Raw genomic sequence first — 20,997 nt, 5'->3', positions numbered from 1 at the left:
CAGCTGGTCCGGCGGACCAATGGCACATCATGTGGGACTGTGCCAGGTTCCCGACCGAGGCTACCTCCAGGATATACCCGCCCGAACTTCAAAGTGCAGTGCAGTCTGCAGACAAGGACATTCAACTATGGGCCGTCCAGCAGGCCCGGGGTGCGCTCGAAAAGCACAAGCCTCACGACCCACCACAAACGGGCCGAACGGGGGTAGTGCAGAGGAGGGCATAACCCCGGGTCGACGCTTGGCCAACGTCACGACGCGTCAAACCGTCGGTTGCCGGCATTTTCAATAAAGTTTTTCCTACCTACCTACCTCTCTAGACACGTGATGAAAAGGTGATGCGCGGAATCATAGAAGTGGCAGCAATCACTCGTAATCCTGATAATTGCGTCTGCATCCCGTCCGATGCATTCGTGACACCAGTTTAGTTTTGCTTTAGGTTCTAGTCAGTTGTTGGCAGACGTACCTGGCGTACATACCTAATACTGTATTTGTTATTAACGAATGGTACTATATGCTACAAATAAGGCATTTTTTATATGTATTCATACCGGTATACGTATATAAACCGTGGTATCCGTTTCTTCGCTATCTTGTCTTTCGACATTGTAGTCGCTATCACAAGGGATCAAGGAGAAGCGAAAGTACGGCTCTAAAGGACAGGAAAGTTTTGGAGCTAGGCATGGCCTGTCATATGACTTAATGAACTAGCCAATGACACTAACAAATTTTCGCCCTGCTTTTTGATAAAAACGTTTTTCCTACATCCCGGAAATATGGGGCTGCCGTCCCGTCTGATATTCCGTTTTAAGAACGCGTAGCTGGCAATGCCTGTTGATATTTCGCTCTCACAGGAAGACACGGAGAAATCGATATCTGTGCTGGCCTTTGAAAATGTCAATGAACTTGTCTCACCCCTACGTGATAGGCTGGTGGCATGTCAACCCTCTTCCTATTTTTCCACTTCGTTTTATGACACGCGTTCCTGCATTTTGCCCCATTGCTGAGTTCCGCTCCTCTTGTGAACAGCTGCTTTCTAGCGCTGAGCTCCGGGTCGCGAGTTCGATTCTCGTTACCATTTTGAAGAAGGCGATATTCAAACCGCCCGTGAGCTGAGATGGCATTGATCCTCAGTAAACTTATAGGCAGTCAGGAAATAATGGCAGTAGTCGTCCGCTGTGATGGAAGAAAACTGTGGCATGTATGCCTTAATCCGTATTGACTTTCATGAACATCGCGACTTCGGGGAGCAGTTACAGCACCTTTACTTCGTTATAACCTCCTCTCTTTTCTCCATCATCTCCGCCGCCACAATGGCACGTTGTGTACTAACACTCCACATGGAGATTTTAAAGCTTTGCGTGCGATCCCCCATCATCTAATCAACTCGAAACTAATTGCACTGATTTCTCTAGGCATTATGCTTTTCAGCGAAGCAACCTTTTCTAGCTTCGTTGACGTGCGCTAGATACAAAGCATGTCAATAAATTAGAGGGAAAGATTTCTAGCGATTCGGACACAGAAATCGCGGATCCAGACGTTTGAGGCATACAGGGGCGCTCGGTATGAACTGCAACGAACCGCTCGCAGGTCATACAAAGCGCCACTCTGAAGCCAATTTCGGCCGCTTACTACCCAAGCGAAAACGCGAAGCTCACTCTTCCCGGCATCCCCTGGGGGGATAAACGATGGCGACGCAGGCTTTACCTCTCCGTGCTTTCGAGAAACTGTGCACTTTAAAGCAGCTGCGCTCTGCTCGGTGCGGTCTGGAAGAACCTAGATTGGCCTCCATCCGCAGCTGCCCGGGGCAGAGCGCCGACGCTGGGCCGGATATTAACGGGACGCCCTTACGGCGAACGCGCTTGCAATCCGCTGCGCGGGCCGCTTTCTCGGTTTGTTCGACGCCAGCGCGCGTGAACGCCCGCCGTCGACGACGGTGCTCGGGCTGTGGTGCATGGTTCGCCGGCCCCGCTGCCTTTTTTGCGATGCCTCCACCTGGGTGCACCAGCTCCATCTGTCGGTGTGCCGCTGGGCGGGCCTGATATAGCAGCCCATAATTATGGTCCGGGCGTTGTTCTTCCGCACTTCCTTCATTACAGCCGCCTGCACCGTCTTCTCTTTCTAGCTTATCTCTGTTTTTCTTTTTTTCGTTTTTATCGAGATTTCTTTCTTGCAGTTCTCTCACGATAACCTTTTTTTTTGTTCTTCCACTTGGAGACATACTTACTGGCTTTTTTTTATTTGTCTGTGCGTTCACTTCTGCTGAAGTGCACCCCACATTAGTGCATTCAATTACCGGCGGAGTGATCTATCTCCACAAGAGAGAAAGAAGGAGGAGATGACGTCAGCGCGCAGGTATAGTGAGGGGGAGCACATGCTCCGACCGCAAACAGCGCTGGGTTATCGCCCAGGATGCTTGATTTGGTTCTGGCACGAGCGCGACGGGAAAGGAAGGAGAGGAAAAGAAAAGTCGAAGCAACGGAAGAGAGAGAGAGAGAGAAGCAGCACCGGCACGGAAGGATTCGGTGCTCGTGCAGGCGTCATGTGCGTCATGCCTGCGCCATCTTGCACCCCTAAAAACCACTAAAATATTTTCCTCGTGCCCTAAGGTTCTCTGAGCATTTGCGTGCTGTTCAAGTATTCAAACTCGCTGTAGCGTCGATCATAGGAGGATGCAAGGAGAGAGCGAGGGGAACTCATGAGGTCATCGCCCTCTAATTTTCCAGGTACTTTCTTGAAAGAGAGGGAGTTAGTGAAATGAATGCATTGATGGAAAACTGTCTCGTTCGTATCCCCCCTCCCCCGCGCGCGCCAAACACTTCCCATTTTTTATTTTTTTTAAACGTAGCACAACCCGTTTATTTCCTGCATTCATCATACATTTCCTCTGCACTTTCTCCTCGCCTTAACTCTTCCCACCAAGACCAACCAGCAAACTTAGCCCCTCCTCCTTCTTCAAGATACAGACAAGATCGGCATGAGCAAGGAAGTGAAGGTAATTAGTTACAGGTCAAAATTTTACGACTACGTGCAGTGCCCACGCTTTTTTGATGTTTTACATCACGGCGCAATAAAATGTTATAACGCGTAGACCGCAGTATGGCTGCAGACGACGCGTCGCAGCTGAGCGCGACTGCATACCGTTACTGTATTTTTCTTTGCTTAAGGGCGACGAATTGGCGAGACCATTCCATCGTTTCCTTAATCTGTCACCTTTGATGCGAGTTCAACCAAAAAATTCAGGGGGCACTTTGTTGACCTAAAGTGCAGTTAGGCGAAAGCCTTAAGCGCGGTGTTGCTGCTTGTGTCGCTGATGTGCACGTGGTTAAGATGTTAATTAAGTACACAATTCTTTGGGAATCATAAATGCTGGAGAGACGCTGGAGTCTGTGCAGTGTGCTAGACAAGGAGAACTACATATGCGTTGACAGTAAGTAGGGCAGTCGTTAGCACGCTCGGCTGCGAAACGGTAGAATTGTGGTTCGAATGCCATCGTGCACAAAGATTTTTTCTTCTCGAGTTGAAAACCGTAACGGACGGACGGACGGACGGACGGACGCGAGCCATTGCAGGCTTTCGCCTTAAAATGGTTAGGGGCTTAGTTAAACCGAGTAGACGAGCGAAAGCAGGAGTTCATTCTTCAATTGGAGGGGAACATCAGCTCTGCCTTAAGGGCATGACGCGATAGCCTTAGTGGGTTAATGCCCATATATGCAGAATTGTTTATTCTCTACTTAACATTCATAGGTGGCGGCGAGTCCTCATACCACTACCAGCGCAGTGGCTAAGAGATGCGCCACTACACTGGCAGGTGGCTATTCCCGTCACAGCCACATGGCCACTGAGCGTATGCCACTGCGCGTATGCAGCCAGCTCAAGTGTTACGCTCAAGTTGCGAGCTAACACTAGGGCGCCGGGAACAAGAAACAACAGGACCGGCACTGTTGTCCTGTTGTCCACTCGCTGCTTGCGCTCGGGCTGCATGATATTTTCCTTATATTACAAATTTTCCCAACGCCTGCGTGGCTGGTGCGCCTAGCCGAAGGCTCTTCGCCACCCCGCAGGCGGTCTCCACGAAACAACAGACAAGCGGAGCTGAGTTTATTTAGGCGCTTTTAACTTCTTTAATTCTTCCGTGTAATCACGGGCAGCGCAGGTTAATTACGGCACTCTTGTTTCCCCAAGGAACCGGCTCACCGTCAGCACTCACCGCCCAAGTGATTAGCACTCATTGTACTTTAGATGCCCGCGGGCGGAACGTTCTCATGAGCGTCGGGATGAACGCGGTAATGTAACACTGCGGGTTACGTTGCAGCAAATGAGCCCGCGTAAAGGAAAACACCAAGGTGCTTCAGGGTTCTTAGCAAGAGCGCATTCTCTTTTCTTTCACACTCCTTGCTATGCTTGGCTCAATTGGACGCCCGGTCTGTGTACTAAGTTCAGGTAGAAGACAAGGCAGTGGGTGACACACCGTGTAAGCAAAACTAAACCAAGTACAAGTGCCTCGGCCTTACTGACACAGCCTGCCTACGCTTACGATTGCAAGACGCGTCGCAGGCTTTAGCAGTCTTCCGCGTCTTGGGGCAATAACCGGGAGCTGTTCTGTGTTGGAAGTTGACGTTGACCTGCCATTTATGCAATCCCATTAAATGGTGCCGTAGAAGCCACACTCAAAGAAGAGAAGCAAAACAATAAACGTAGTGTAACTAAAAGTTCAGCCAAGAGTTCGTCATGATATGTGTACAGCTGTAGATGTGTGAGGGTGCATAGAAGCAACGGTTGTGAAGGAAACAATCGATCCCATACAAAAAAGTCCTATGGGCGTCTATGGAAAAAGCTATGTCCGTCTATGGCCTTTTATTAACGTCTACAAGCACCCATAGAGGTGCTTATTGCCAGCTATTGAAAAATCTATGCCACTAAAGCTATAGCTTTGGAGCCATACAATTGTCTTAAGCTCTCTATAGAAAAATATATCAGCCTGTATAGACAGCTATAGACAGAAATAGGAAAGGTCTATAGCTATTTGGGCCAAAATTCTACAGCCGGCCATAGGACATTTTTGTATGGGATATACCTTTCAGGGAAGTGGATTCACGTGGGATTGGTATCGGATTGGGTTCAGGGTATTGCTACTTGCACGAAGTTCAGTTCGTGGTTGGCCATTCACTGGTCAGTTACAATATCCAAAGTGTCGGCCAACTGAACAGTTTTTTTATTACTACACAAGAAATGATTTGTTATTCTTGCTTTTGCTGCACTGTGATATCCGGGTTTCGCTTTTGTTCTCGTATCGCTTTGCCATTGGAGCCACTTTGAACGGACATGCAGTCTGGCGCGTTTTACTCGAGAAGTCGTCGTAAGCAGCGCGATGCAAACCACGAGCCTTTGTGAAGCCGACCTCAGTGAACCAACTAATACGCCAATCTGCTAAACCTTAGGAGATTCCCCTAAAACATTTGTCCAACACAGTTCCCGATTAGAGTTACTGATCAATTCGCTTTCGCCCTGCCATAAGGTTGCCATCACGGTTAGCTCAGTTGGTAGAGCGACTGCTGCGGTGAAGCGGTGGTCCGGGTTCGAACCCCGGACCAGGGCGAATTTCTCTTTAACTGCAAAGTTTCTGAGAAAACTGTATAGCTTTCTCCCGGGTTCGACCCCGACCGCGGCGGCTGCGTTTTTATGGAGGAAAAACGCTAAGGCGCCCTTGTGCTGTGCGATGTCAGTGCACGTTAAAGATCCCCAGGTTGTCGAAATTATTCCGGAGCCCTCCACTACGGCACCTATTTCTCTCTTTCTTCTTTCACTCCCTCCTTTATCCCTTCCCTTACGGCGCGGTGCAGGTGTCCAACGATATATGAGACAGATACTGCGCCATTTCCTTTCCACCAAAAAACCAATTATTATTATTATTATTATTATTATTATTATTATTATTATTATTATTATTATTATTATTATTATTATTATTATTATTATTATTATTATTATTATTATTATTATAGCTTTCCTTTGTAGCCGTATGGCTGCGCTTGGGTGGATGCCTGTGAGTAATTACTCCCTCACTATAATACGCTCGTACTTCACAGGAATTCCCTTATGATAACAAGGAGAACAACAACACGATGTCGGAAAGCCAGACCGGATATTAAGCACTGCAGCGCACTTATCACCGGCGCGCACGCTATCGCCTATGCAGGCACGGGGGCGCTGGGCGAGCGACGATGACGCAACAAGCGTCGTTATCAGTGACAGCCCCATTCAGCGCCGCAGCATAAATTGCGACACTCGAGGAGAGTCAGCGAGATGCGACGAGTTTTTTTTTTTTGTACACGCTTTCGGAGAAATGATTTGCATATTTCTTTGCCGCCTAGCTGCGAAGTCCTATAACGTATACGTCCACAAAGCTAGTGAATCTCTCTCTCTTCCTCCTCTCCCTGCCCTCGCCGGACGCAGCAGTCACGGTCTGATGTGGGGATAAGTGGCGGAGGCTAATTTGTCACGAGCAAGAAGCCCCGCACGCTTGCTTCTGAAAATTATTGCGCCCCCCTGGCGCCGTCATCAGCTTGCGGGGCCTGCCACCCCGCTGCTTGTTCTATAAACAGCCGCTTTTCCGGCCACTTGGGCGCCTCCGCTTTCAGGCGCTCATGTACGCGTTGCTCGTTCGCTACCCACGTGCAATTTTTACGCTTCGTCCCTCCGTGCTTGTTTCTGGCGACGCGCGGCGCGTGTTATTTTGGTTGCCGTTTCTTCGTGTTTCTCCTGATCGCTCGAAACGCAGCTCCACTTCCGCCCTCCTCTAGGGAGTTTTTGCCTCAAGATGTTTACCCACTAATCAAGAGGACAAATAAACACTGGCCGGCCATGATATTTGCTCGCGCACTTATTCACACTATTTTCTGTGGACTCACTCACAGTCCTAATCGCAGTCCTTTTTCCTGTTGGCTTTCTCGCGTGCTGATTCGTTCATTCGCCTCATAATCCACTCACCTCACCTTTCACTTCCACGGACTCTCTCACTGTCCCAACTAATTCATTCACTCGCTGTCCCATCTAATTCACTCACCGTACTCTCTCTCTCTCCCTCCCTCCCTTTCTCCCCCTCCCTCACTCACACTCACTCACTCACTCACTCACTCACTCACTCACTCACTGTCCCAACTAATTCACTCATTCACCGTACTCTCTCTCTCTCTCTCACTCACTCACTCACTGTCCCATCTAATTCACTCACTCACCGTACTCTCTCACTCACTCACTCACTCACTCACTCCCTGTCCCAACTAATTCACTCACTCACCGTACTCTCTCTCTCTCTCTCTCACTCACTCACTCACTGTCCCATCTAATTCACTCACTCACTGTCCCAACTAATTCACTCACTCACCGTACTCTCTCTCTCTCTCACTCACTCACTCACTGTCCCATCTAATTCACTCACTCACCGTACTCTCTCTCTCTCTCTCACTCACTCAGAGTCACTCACTCAATGTTCCAACTAATTCACTAACTCACCGTACTCTCTCACTCACTCACTTACAATCTCACTCACTCACTGTCCCAACTAATTCACTCACTCACCGTACTCACTGACTCATTCACTCACTCACTCACATTCCCAACTAATTCACTCACTCACCCCCTCACTCAATGTCCCAGCTAATTCACTCATCCCACTCACTCAATGTCCCACCTAATTCACTCACTCACACTTCTGACTCAGTCACTCAGTTTCCCAGCTAATTCACTCAGCCGTCGCTGCCCTCAGCAACGCCCCACTGTTTTCGTCACTGTTCCCATACTCCTATTCGGGCGCGTTGTGGCACAGAGCTTATACTAAATTGTACCCTTCTTGTGTCAAGTTTGTCGAATTTGAAAGACTGCGAGAAAATTTAGGTGACAAAGTCAGCGAAAGCGAGCAAAAAATTCGGAGCTTTCTTACTGATGCGCTGTTGAACGCTCTCTTCCCGCTGTGCGAACCATTTATTGGGAAGTAACCTGGCTTTATCATGTCTCGCTTCTTTCCAGCGTTCTTTCGCTACGTCGGCTGGTGCTGTTCAAATTCCACGAGAGCCGCGTTCGCCGAAACGAGCTTAAGTTCTTACTATTTTGCTTAACGCTGAGTCTGCTTAACTTTCCACTACGAGGGGAAGGAGAATCCGCAGCTTGTCGTCGATCGCTTCTCCTCCACAGGATTCGCAAAATCCGGAGCCCGATAAATAATGCCTTTTGTTTTGTCTTTGCTTAACTTTCGTCTCATTTCTTTAACTCCAGGTGTTTCGCCCATTAATTCTTTCTCACCGCCTTCCCGGGGGTGAAGACAGCGCAGGGCGAGTTCTCGGAAGAAGCTCGTTTTGTAGAATTCTCTTGCAGCTTCCCCCACCCAGCCCCATTTGATTTTCTTAAAAAGTGGCTTCCTTTCAGGTCATTTGGTTTGAACTGCAGTAGGCACAGCACTTTGCCCTTCCGGAAGAGGGAGCGACGTGAAATTTATTTTCTTTCGTTCAGTTCTCACAGAATGGCGCGAGCTAAAACGTATGGGCTACGCCCGGAAAGACCTCGAGAGAATCAAGCAGGCAAGACAAAAAGACCTCAAGAGAATCAAGCAGGCAAGACAAAAAAGACCTCAAGAGAATCAAGCAGGCAAGACAAAAGTCCTGAGTGTGCCTTGAAGAGAGTTAAACCAAATTATAAAAAAAGGAATGTCGGAACACGTGTCAGTTTTATACCTTATTCCTTGTGTGTGTGTGTGTCTATGTGTTGGTGGGCTGCAACTTGATCAAAATTCGCCTAGTCTTCAGTACAGTTCACTTAGTCAAACGCACGAAAGTTATTGAGCCCCAGGCTTTAATTATCAGTATAGAAAAAAAAAGAGTGCTTGCAGAAAAGAACCTTTCATCGCCGTGTTCTTACTCGAGAAAAAGGAAGCCGGGCTGTCCCCCTCTTTTGAAGTTCAGGCGCCCAAAGGTATGCTCTGGTTGCCAACAGCGTTTTCGATGATTTCCTTCTCTTTCAGGCGAGTGGCCTGGCTGAATATTTTGCTCCCTCGTTTTTCGCTTGTCGGATAAGAGAGGACCGTGACTATTTCTCTTCCTCTGTCTCCAAGTTTCTCTTCGCGCGCCACGCTGGCAGGTTTGCTTCGCCAGAAACAAAATAGGACACGAAGACCGTTCCTTCCTGGTTTTGACAGCTCCATTGACAAAATTGGGTTGTCGGCAGCGTAAAGAAAGAAAATAAAGAAGAACTGCATTGTAATTTTTTCGGGCACTTGTGCCGCCACTTCTGTTAACGTATTGGGAGGTAATTAACTTGCTTATCCTCTCACTGTTTGACTTCATGTCTCCGAACACGCGAAACTTAATGGACTATAGACACCAAATTTTTGCTTCCGTACTTTCTTCTTTCAAACAATGCGTTAGACATTCGTATACATGAAGCACCCTGTGGCATTCGTCTACGACCGCTAAATAATTTATAAATGAATTTATTCTTGACGCCGTTTCGGTTTCGGTTTCATCGACCGAACGACGACTCTGACGTCAAGTTGATGTTTTGGTCACGTGATCCACTGGAAAACCCGTAATATAATCGCTGACAGGTCATTTTTTGTCATTCCCGGTCTTGGGAGAGCCTGAAGACGATGATTGGTCGTCAGGGGCCGCTGCCGCGAACGCAAAGCAGATCGGAACATCCACAACAGCTTCAGCGGTAGCGATCGCAGTTCCAGAGAAAAGGTGCCGGTGCTCTGGAGAAAAATTTGTAACAAGGATCGCAGACCGGCCAGCGCGAATTGTTAGTAAGCTTCGAGCGGCGCAGATGCCTTGAGTCAGGAGGAGCGAATGATTAGCCTCGGCGACTGCTTCAGCGTCGTGCAACTCAGCACAGGCGACTTCAATCAAAACACTGCTACGGGGCGGAAGTGTGACGCTGTCGGCGAAAACGCGAAGTGCGGCACTGCGTTGGCAGGAGTTGTCGAGTTCGGCGGCTTGCTCTGTGGAAAACATGACGATTCGGTTGCGCAGATCGATAATTGCTCCATACTCCCGCAGAAAGTCGATGCCGAGGATTAGGTCCCGAGAACACTCGCCCAGGACGATGCAGCTGACGACGAACGTGGACTTGCTGATCTGAACGCGAGCAGTGCACATACCCTTGGGCGTAACCAGATGACCGCCGGCAGTTCGAAGGTGCGCGCCAGGCCAAGGGGTAATCACTTTTTTCAGAATGGTCGCCAGTTGTCCACTTAAGATCGAATAATCGGCCCCGGTATCAACTAATGCGCTTACTCTGCGACCATCGATAAGAACGGGTATTTCTAAAGAAACGCGGTTTTTTAACTCTGGTGATGGCGTCGGCGGGTTTTTGTCGGATTGTAGCGGCGACGACGGGAGGTCTTCAGCACAGCGCCCCCCAGCGACCTCGCCCCCGAAGGTCGCTGGTTTCAGTTTTCCCGACGAGGACTTGGCGATCGGCCCGGTGCCGCTCGCGAGAAGCCGGGAGGTGTCGGGGAAGAGCGCCTCGGTGAGGGTGAGCGCGACTGCCGCTGCACTCGGGATGGATTGCGCTGGTCCGCAAGGAATTCTTCAATTTCAGGGGGTCGTTCACCTTGACGGGGTCTCGGTGAGTCGGTGCGGAAGCCTTGGATGCCGATGCGTCGGTAATAACAATTTCGATAAAGATGACCTGGCTCTCCGCAGTGAAAACAGAGCGGTCGTCGGTTAGGTGTACGCCAAACGTCGGCCTTTCGGAGGGGTGCTCGACGATCCTCGAAGTACTGCACCGGTTGCACAGAGGGCCGCGGGGCTTGAGGCGTGGCGTGAATTGGTGGCGGCGAAGCGGGAGCCGGACGCCTTGCAACTTCGGCGTACGTCGGACGGTGGTAGTCCTCAGGCAGAGGTGGTACGTCGACCGCAGGAACAGGGCCCCGGAACGCCTGTTGCACCTCCTCTCGTACAAGAGCGGAGATGGAACCGAGCGCAGGCTGCGACGGGCTACAAAATTTGTGAAGCTCCTCACGCACGATTGTGCGAATAAGTTCCCGCAAATCATCAGGATGCTGTCCGATGGTGGCAAACGATGATGTGACTGCAGCAGCATGCACGGGCCGGTCGTAACTGGCGCAACGCTGTTGCAGGACCTTCTCCATCGTTGTGGCTTCCGAAAGAAATGCAGCAACTGTAGATGGTGGGCTGCGCACGAGGCCTGCGAACAGCTGCTCTTTGACGCCTCTCATTAAGTGCCGAAGTTTCTTCTCTTCAGGCATGGCAGGATCAGCTCTCCTGAAGAGCCGCGTCATGTCCTCGACGTACATTTGTACGCTTTCGTTCGGTAGCTGGACGCGGGACTGGATTGCCCGCTCCGCTCTTTCGCGGCGATCCGCGCTGGTGTAGGCCTCCAGCAGGCGACGGCGAAACTCTCGCCAGGAAGTTAGAACTTCCTCACGGTTCTCAAACCACGTGCGGGCGCCATCCTCTAGGCTAAAGTAGACGTTTCTTAGTTTCGCGGCGTCGTCCCACTGGTTATAAGCAGCCACACGCTCGAAGTGAAGGAACCAGTCCTCCACGTCTTCGAAAAGGTCCCCGTGGAAGGCCTTGGGAACCCGCGGGGTCTGCAAGGTATAGTGGGCAGGTGTAGCACCGGCAGCTTGCGTGAGAATACCGGTGGCTGGTATCATGACTGTCGCGAGTGGGCCAAGCTCCGGTGAAAGTCCCTGCAGCCTCCGGCTGAAGCGGTGTACCGGGGTGTCAATCGGCGCAGGGCTGGCGGCACGGCTCCCTGGAAGGGTTTCTTGCATGGGATACTCGTACCCCGCACCTCCACCAAATTGTCACGGAGTTCTCACGGAGAGACGCTTCAACAGCTGGAGTCGGCAAGAGGAGACGGTAATGGCGGCCGATCCGCGATAGCACGATCGCAACCTCATCGTCTTCGCGGACAGCTTGCGCCACCTGGCAACACTAGGTGGCAATATGTTGTAGTGAATTAAAACGACATATCAACGAATATATTAGTTTATATAGTTGATCACGTGACCAAAACATCAACTTGACGTCACAGTCGTCGGTCGGTCGATGAAACCGAAACAGCATGAGAGAAGAAATTCAATTATAAATTATTTAGCGGTCGTACACGAATACCACAGTGTGCTCCATGTATACGAATGTCTAGCGCATCATTTAGAAGAAGAAGAAAACACGCAAGGAAAAATTTCGTGTCTATAGTCCTTTAAGGGACATGGCGTATCCCATGAGATGCGGGCTAATCTCACCTAGCGCAGTGTGCTTAAAGACAAGGGTTTTGCTACTTTAAGTCGCGTAAAAACATTGATAGGAGCTGTCGCGAAACCGCTTGGTAGAACAGAACGGCACATCTTCCTGACATCCACAGTGCAAACTGTGTCTGAGATTTTTTTTCAAATGCTTTTGGAATTCCGGTTCCAAAAGCATGACTGCATTTTCCTTTTCTGCGTTTCGAAGTTTGGGCTGTGCGTTGAAAAATGTCTAAATGGAGGAAAAAAATGGAATTTCTGATGCACAAAGAAGAATTAGAGCCCTTCTGTCCTTATGCGCGTTGGGTTCATCGTCATGAGTTGTAATAAGTGTTTATAAATGCTTAATACTTTCTGCTGAAATGCGCGTACGGCTTTGACCACACTCGTTAGATGCCAGCACAGGTTCTAAAAGTAGCTGAGAAAACTTTCTACTGCGCTAAACCTCCTAGCGTAGCTGCCAAACCTGCGAATCCGTTGTTTACTGTATGAAAAATTCCCCGTTGCAGAGTATCAGGATGATACGCTAAGGCTTCGCGTTTTAGGAAAGTGTCGTGCGCTGCTCTTGACAACTCTCTTTACAACTTTGACGCGTACTTGAATGTTAATCTGTTCAAGCGCACGAAAATTAATGCATCACGGGCCTTATCAGCACGCCGAAAAGTTAATTCAGTACGCTTCGGTACTCTTTCCTGAAGTTTTCTGTGGAACACATATTGTGTCTAGGCGCCACACGATCCACAACGGTGGCTTACTGGATATGGCGTTTAGGTATAGAGGACAAAGTCGCGGGTTTGATTCGTGCTGCGGAGGCCGCAAATTCATACAGGCGGAGTGCAAGAATGGGAATGGAATGAGATTTTTCTGCGCATTAAGGAACATCATCATCTTGGTGGAAACAGTGGTGAAACGACGGCGGCGTAACGTCGGTGCGATTACGTGTTATCTCAGGCTAACAGTTTACGTTAAGGCACACGCCTGTTAGTGACTTGTCCTCCTTCTCAATCTCTTATTCAATTGGTTTCGCGTAGATAAGGTATAACACGTTCTGTGGGTTTTAACGACCCAAACCTGCACATGGGCTATGAAAGACGCCGTAGTGGAAGGATCCGGATTAGTTTCAGCCACCTGGAGCTTTATAACATGCTTTCTAGGTGATCTAAATTAATCCAGAACCCTGGACTTACGCCGAGAGAAGGTGTCTACTGCCTGTTGAAATATCTAGTCCTCAGACTGTTGCACAATGTCTTTTACATAGTTTCCCGCTGCACAGTAGAACAACGAGACATCATTGACCGAAGTACAATAGGATCCTTGAAGGTGAGCAGGATTACTACGGTGCGCACTGTACAGAAAAAAAAGTCTTTATAAACCAGCACGTCATATGTTGTTTGGCATGCGTGAATAAACCTAAAATAAGATAAATGCGAACATTTATTTTCACTTAATATGCAAGATCACTTTTATGGATGAGAGGAAATTTTTGCTATCGACGCTGCTTCCTGTCAAAAACTGGGCACTAAAAATGTCTTGTACAGCTCCAGAATCACACGCATGTCAAGTGGCTACGAGGGAATAAGCATTTATCGGAGTAATTATGCCCAAATAAGTCTTCGCTGTAGATTAGTTTGTACGCGAGCCCAAGCAGTCTCGACACAGACTGACTTCCTTTAGGGAGCAAAATAAAGCTCCAAACACTGCTTCAAACGGACCCCTTATAAGAAGTACAACAGAGTGAAACAAAATCTCCCTGCGAGAAGCTGTAAATATAGGCATATAGCGAGCCATGTAAATGGGTTGCAAATATATATTTTTTTATACAGAAGGTCCAGGCTGACCTCATTATTACAGCACGAACAAAAAAAAAGCGAAAAACGCCTCGTCAGGGAGGCAGCACCGTGTCTCTGTGCTTTTACGTGTTGAACTTCCTGTGCGGGTTTTTGCCGAACAGCGCCGCCCGGATGTCGGGCAGGGTTCGCTCGGCGATCATGTCGAGCCGCGTGGCGAGCGTGTTGGCCACCTTGATGCGGCCGCCCCGCGAGGTGAGCACCACGCCGCCGCACGTCTCATCGGGCAGCCAGTTCTGGTCGTCCACGACCACGTTCGCCTGGATGCCGGTCTTCTTGCGGAACTGCTTGGCGGCCACCGCCATCGCCGCCTTGACCACCTGCTCGTCCTTCTTGCGGCACGCGAGCACCACCTCCTTGTCCGAGAGCCGGTACAGGCCCTGGGACCGCGACGCCGCGCAGTGTGTTACGCGCGGAGTGACCGCGTGGGGCGCTGCTATCTTTCTCGAATGCGGTTCCGCTTTGGCGTTTGAAAAACACGAGAAGCGTTAGCGGTGCACAGGCGCTGCACTCGTCTGAACTGTGCCGCGAATTGTGCAGGACCGTTCATTCTGGCCACTGGGTGCACACGGGCGTTTTTTTTTTTTTGAAGCGAAAAGGTTCACTACGCCAGCTATTCTAGCCGTCAGCGGGGCCGCAGGTTTGGCCTTGAATGTAGCTAGAGGTCGTGGTGGCCGCAAGTTTCGCCCTAAATGTTGGTAAAGGTGAAACCACGAGCATAACTGGTGGTAGTCAGATTCGACACATCACGTCAGCTACAGCAGCGACACCAGCGGCTGTTACACCAACTATTTCGACTTTGACCTTTGACCTTGCCTTCCGGTCAAGCGGGAAACCGTCTGCCGACATCGCATGCGCCGGTCATGAAAGTGGGTTCTGCGTAAAACGCCGGTGCACTTTGATGCGTTCAGCGGAACGCTAGGTGTGATCGATGCGACGCCTGCCGGGGATCCAGACCGACACCCGAACCGCGCCGTAAGCGAAGGAAAATGTAAGTTCGTTTTTAGAAAAGGAAACGACGCTTGTCTCACACTGCGCGATTTCCTCTCCCTCCCCCCCCCCCCCCCCAAGAAAAAAAACAATTTCTATGGCACCCCTTTCTTCCTTTCTTCTCTCCCTCCGTCCTTTATTCCTTCCCTTACGGCGCGGTTCAGGTGTCCAACGATATATGAGACAGATACTGCGCCATTTCTTTTCCACAAAAACCAATTATATAATAATAATAATAATAATATTAATAATAATAATAATAATAATAATAATAATAATAATAATAATAATAATAATAATAATAATAATAATAATAATAATAATAATAATAATAATAATAATAATATTATTATTATTATTATTATTATTATTATTATTATTATTATTATTATTATTATTATTATTATTATTATTATTATTATTATTATTATTATTTTCAATTTGGCTAAACCACCAGCAATTTTTTTATATCTCGCCTCCGTAGAAATACAGCCACCGCGGTCGGGGTTCGAACCCGCGATCTTAGGATCAGCAGCCGAACCCCAAAACCACGGAGCCATCACGGAGCGTAACCCAGTGGTTTGTGCGAAAGCATGCACAGAATGCATCCCCAGTATACGTAAAGTGACCCGGGCGCATTAAACTTCACTCGAACACACATCACGCTTCACACTACGTCGTTTCGTTTCGCGCTCAGGCTTGCTGCAATCCCGCAACTCTCCGGACGCCCGGTCTTATTTTTCTGCGCCACGCATTCGTTAGAAAGCTTTGAGGTAAAGGAAAGAAGAATGGGAGGATGATTAGTGTTGCCCCACGTCCGTCGCGGTGCGGTGGCGGCATTTCCCTATACAGGCGCGTGCGGCCGCGCTGGTTGCATAAGCCGAGCCCTATAACAACTTTCGCCTCGACAAGCGCTATTAGAGATGATCTCTCCCTTACGTCGGCCCCGAATGTGAGGAGGGGCTGGGCGCCCGCTTGTTCCATTATTCCAGCGCGCGACTGCAGCCGTGGCGGATCGTAGGGTTGGGATCGTAAACCCGAGCTGCGCGTCGACGCCGCAGCAGCAGCTGCCGCCGCCGCGGCTTCGGTCGTAACACGGCGGGCCGCCACCCTTTCCCCGTACGTCTTAACTCTCACTCTCTGTTCAGGGCATCGGTAGTTCTGTGCTCTGCAGCGCTAGTGCCAAGTGCGTTCAAAACAATGCCGCTAACAATCAGACAGCGAATCGTTACGGGTGGACTCCGTTCGCATCCGAGTCGTCTACGCTTGCGCCTATCGGCAGCGATGACCGTTATAAAGTAGACACGACAGTTTCAACAGAGACCTAGTAGCGATATCATTGCTTTTTAGGCTGTGGAAAATTAAGTGGGTGGAGAGGTTCCTCTGGTAGGCAGCGTTACAAAGTATAAGATGGGAGGTATAAAGGCGGTATTCCACTGTTAACTGCGGCACCCTTACGTCAATGCCTGTCCTGAAAAACAGAGTGGAAGGGTCGACGCCGAAGCTGTGCCTGTATATATTACGCAGCAGGAAGGTCCTTCATAGTCTACAAACCTGTGTCCACCGAAAGCTAGCTACCCTGAACCGACTCTAATGCCCGGGCTGCTATGAGGACCATGCCTGAAGAGAAACACGTTTCCTGCGGTGAAGCAGTCAACTTTCTGGCTGAGCAAGAATTGATTAGCGCGCCAACGCACCAAAGGGCGCTGCACGGAAGAAACAGGCCCTGATATTTCTTCTCGACGTGAGCCGCCATGTTCGAATGGCAACGCGCCGTAGGGTACGTGCATCTCTGCGCACCTACACGCCTTCCATCGCGCTTCGCCGCAGGCCGCTCATTAAAAGAGCGTGTGCTCGAGGAAACTTTGCTACCCCTCTTTCCTTTTCCTTTCTCTTTGGGGACTTCCTCTCCCCCGCTGTTATTCTGCCTCTAGCCTTTCCTTGCTCGTCTCGCGCCATCTGCGTTCTTGCTCTCTCGTGAGCGTCCCACACTAGTTTTGAAAACTAGGCTTATTTTTGTGTGGTCTTCTTTAGGTCGGAAGTTAAGCAGTATCAAATTATGCAAGTTTACTCTGTTACTCAAGGCAAAAAAAAAAAAAAACTTCAACGGCGTGAGACGGCTTATATTACGACGCATAATTAATTTTAACGCAGTCGATACTCCGATGCTCTGTCCAAACAATCAGCACTCCCGAGCTTGTTGGCGAGAAAGCGAAGTAGTTGCTGCTCTTTACGAACAAGAGTGATCGCGATCTGGCAGAAGGCAAATTTTCCTTTCACGCGTCCCCACTGTACGGTTCTCATACGTAATGCCTGCGGAAACCAGGCAACTGGCAGTTGGTCAAAGTTAAACAGAACCTTTCACTTCTCGTGCAGTAGGAGCCTACGGTTTTACCTGCACTCGAGCAAAAAATAGATAAAATGGTCGTGGAGAATAGTCCATGCAGAGGGTAAGTGCAGCTGATGACCCCTTTGGAGTTAAGTGTCCCAGGTAGCATAATAAGTATTTTTGAGGGAGTAATAGTTGCGGCCACGCCGGTAATCCTCAACAAACTCATCCACGTAGCACTTTTAGTCCACTCTGGCTTACAGAGTTTTGAAGCGCCGCGCATGTGCTCTGGATAGGCATTTGCCAACGTCCGTCGTCTGCAACCAGTGGCTCCTGTATATAGGGCCACTAGGATCGTGTCTGTGGGCGTCTGAGCGCCAGCTAGCTGCGCGGTGTCGCCCACTGTTACCTCCAGGATGAGCCTCTCGAGGAAAGGCTTGTAGCGGCTCTCCTTGCCCGTGATGACGCTGAGGCCCTTCTTGGCCTCGGCCACGACTCGCATCACGTGCTCGTTCATGGCCTGCAGGATGCGCAGCCGAGCCGCGTTCTTCACGCCCGCGTTCTGGATCTTGCGGTTGCGCTCGACCTGCTTCTCCCGCCTGGAGAACGAGTCCACGATCTGGATGCGCTGCTCCTGGACCAGCCGCCACTTCTCGGCGTTGAACTCCTCCTCCGCCTTGGTGTCGATCTCTTCAACCTTGTGTCGCCACAGCGAAGGTATGTGAGAAACCACTGCTGGCTTACGCCTACAGAGTAGGAATGGCACTATAGGCAGGGCAAGAAGGCCTGCCCACGTGAGCTTGTAACAAGAAGAAAGGAAGTGTCCGCTGCGACGAGACACGTCTACTCGTCGCGGTTTCGCTGAGAAGCCTAAGGCTCCGAGTTCGGTACTACAGCGGTGGCCATGTTTCGATGGCAACGAAATGCCAAACGACTCGTAGGCCGAGATTGCAGAGCATGTGACAAGAGCGTAACGTGCATTATATCCCAATGTTCTTCACAGCGACAACCCCCCTCCCCCGGCGTTTTATCCTTTACCTTATTATGGAAATATTTCTTACCCCAGAGCCGTGCTCTTGCACTTGGTCGTCAAGCAGAGCATGCCGCCACGGTAAATGAGCCGTTATCTTAAGTAATACTCTGCAGCGAGCGCAGTGCATCTTCCTTTCAACGCTAGCATACTAGCAACATCAGCATCGCTGCTGGCATCTGGAACAATATAAGCAGCCTCGCAAGACGTCCAGCTTTTTTGTGAAGGTGGCCGCAGTACTCAAGGCCATGCTGCGAACTCCAGCTCTTACGGCTGACGATACGCGCGTAGGCGCGCACCTCATTCTCATCGATTTGCGGGCGGCACTTACGCGGTACTTGAACGTTGTCCGAACCGACCGCTGCAGCAGCCCTACGGGCGCTTGTCCCAGGCTTCGTACTCAGCCCTAACCGAATTCTGCCGCGCGTCGCGGCACGGTTACCTTCTCGTCGGCCTCTTGCTCGATGAAGGCCGCCATGCGGAAGGTGTCCCCCTTCGCGGCCGCCGACGTCCTGGTCATCGTCTTCTCCGCCATTTTGTGCCCTGCCCTCGACCTGGGGTGTCCTGTTCGGCCGTTCGCAGGAAGGAGTGCGTCTTCGGGGTCCGACAACACGCGTGCTCTTCTTCTTTCTTTCCTCGTGAATCTTCGCTCGTGCCACTTCTTTTTCTTTTCGCATGTGCCAAACAGCGGCACATGCAACAAAAACTTAATAATAATAATAATAATAATAATAATAATAATAATAATAATAATAATAATAATAATAATAATAATAATTGGTTTTGGGGGAAAAGAAATGGCGCAGTATCTGTCTCATATATCGTTGGACACCTGAACCGCGCCGTAAGGGAAGGGATAAAGGAGGGAGTGAAAGAAGAAAGGATGAAAAAATGCCGTAGTGGAGGACTCCGGAATGATTTCGACCACCTGGGGATCTTGAACGTGCACTGACATCGCACAGCACACGGGCGCCTTAGCGTTTGGCTCCATAAAAACTCAACAAAAACTTGCAGGACACCTAATTACCATCAGCTGTGACAATGCGATGGCTTAAGAACCTCGTTGTGAGCTGCCATGCAAGACCACAGCAGCAGCTGGCTCCTCCGTGTGCAAGCTGGGCAAGTGAAAGGGTTCTTCGCGTGGGCAGCTACCCCATCAGTCCCTCCCTCCTCTTCCCTAGACGATCTGGAAGAGAGGCATTTCCCTCTCTCCATTCCCTCGAAGCTGGCTCTTCCGTGTACCGCCCGTGGCAGGTAGTAAACCTGCTCCGTGTCGCCTGCCAGATGGCAGGTGGGAAAGTGTGACGCGGCCGCTTTTGGAATCGAGATGCCACTGGAAAAGCCAGGGTAAGCGACTCTTAGTATGCCTACGCCGTTGTTTAGCAGGAGCGAGGATATGACGATGAATTGGCTCGGTCGTTTGCTGCCGTATTTATGTTTGTAGCAACGAAAATAACTTGGAATCGTCCGCGGTGCCGTCTGCTGCGAGTTCGCAACTTCGGTGTGGTTTCTAGGACGGCCCCACTGCCGGAGGAGCTGTCTGAGCTGGCGTTGTTTTCTTGCGGTTTAGCCATTGACTGCTTCATTTTCTTGCATGTGCCATCTCGCCGAGTACACGGTAACAAACAACGGAAGTTTAAAGGAACTAACGCAGTTTACGTCTCAGAGTAATTCAAGTAAGAGCCCAAATATGTAACGCACGAGTCTTTAGGGAATTTTAAGCGGTCGTAATATGTATAGGTGAGTTTACATGCGCGGTAAACTATGGCACCGACAACCTTCGCGTACTCTCTTGGCATTTCTTCGCACAGCGGTTAAGCGGTTAGTGTGTCGTCATTCGTGTGTATATGGTAGTGGCGCAATTGCCGCTGTGCGCATCGTCGCGCGATCGAATCCCGTGCACAGCGACCACGAACACGGCTCCTTGGCCTGTTTTCGTGTTTCGGTTCAGCGTTCTTGCTGGCATCCGCCGCATCACCTAAAATAAAATGGGATTTTTTTTTCTTGCATGCGGCTTCAAGGAAGCATGTTCGTGAGCGCATAATAACAGAGTACGTGTGTAATAAATACAAAACACGTTGACGCTTGATTGACCAATGATTGCGTGCGTTTCCCGTGCTGCACTTGGCCGGTCTCTGTAGCTTCCAATGCACCCTTACTGCGTACCGGAGAGGGAATGAAAGAAATTCAAGGGGGCACTTTGTTGACCTAAAGTGCGGTGGGGCGAAAGCTTTTAGCACGGTGTTGCTGCTTGTGTCACTGATGTGTGGTGAAGACGTCGATTAAAGACTATACAAAGAGCGTTTAGGTGGCATCCTTTCAGATCGGCGTTGAGGATGGGGTCTGACAAGATTGCCTGGAGAGCGCTCCTATCGAACTATGGTGGCGCTACTCCGTTACGTCACACGCTCATCAGCCACACGGCTTTATCATTTTCTTTGCGATGCCACCAGGCTTATCTGGTTTCCAAAAAAAGGGTTGTAGCGCCGAAAAGGACAACACATAGCAAGCGAGAAGGGACAGGCGCCTGTACCGT

The 20,997-nt window shown here is 49.9% G+C and overlaps 2 protein-coding genes across 3 annotated transcripts in view; both read right to left on the bottom strand.

The window, feature by feature from the left end:
• The window catches only part of LOC144125121 (uncharacterized), a 393,458-nt gene that overhangs the window by 85,401 nt on the left and 287,060 nt on the right, over positions 1–20,997 (bottom strand). The gene's annotated exons all lie outside the window — the stretch shown is intronic.
• On the bottom strand, positions 14,070–19,086 carry LOC144125125 (V-type proton ATPase subunit E-like). The gene is made up of 3 exons (XM_077658231.1): positions 18,904–19,086; positions 17,841–18,128; positions 14,070–14,492 (listed from the first exon to the last, which is right to left on the bottom strand). Exons 1-3 carry the CDS (start codon positions 18,994–18,996, stop codon positions 14,178–14,180), a joined length of 696 nt encoding a protein of 231 aa, XP_077514357.1. The 5' UTR covers positions 18,997–19,086; the 3' UTR covers positions 14,070–14,177.

The sequence above is a fragment of the Amblyomma americanum genome, chromosome 3, assembly GCF_052857255.1.
Source record: "Amblyomma americanum isolate KBUSLIRL-KWMA chromosome 3, ASM5285725v1, whole genome shotgun sequence".
NCBI lineage: Eukaryota > Metazoa > Arthropoda > Arachnida > Ixodida > Ixodidae > Amblyomma > Amblyomma americanum.
Note: the sequence above shows the minus strand (reverse complement) of the source record. Positions and strands in the feature narration are given on the sequence as shown.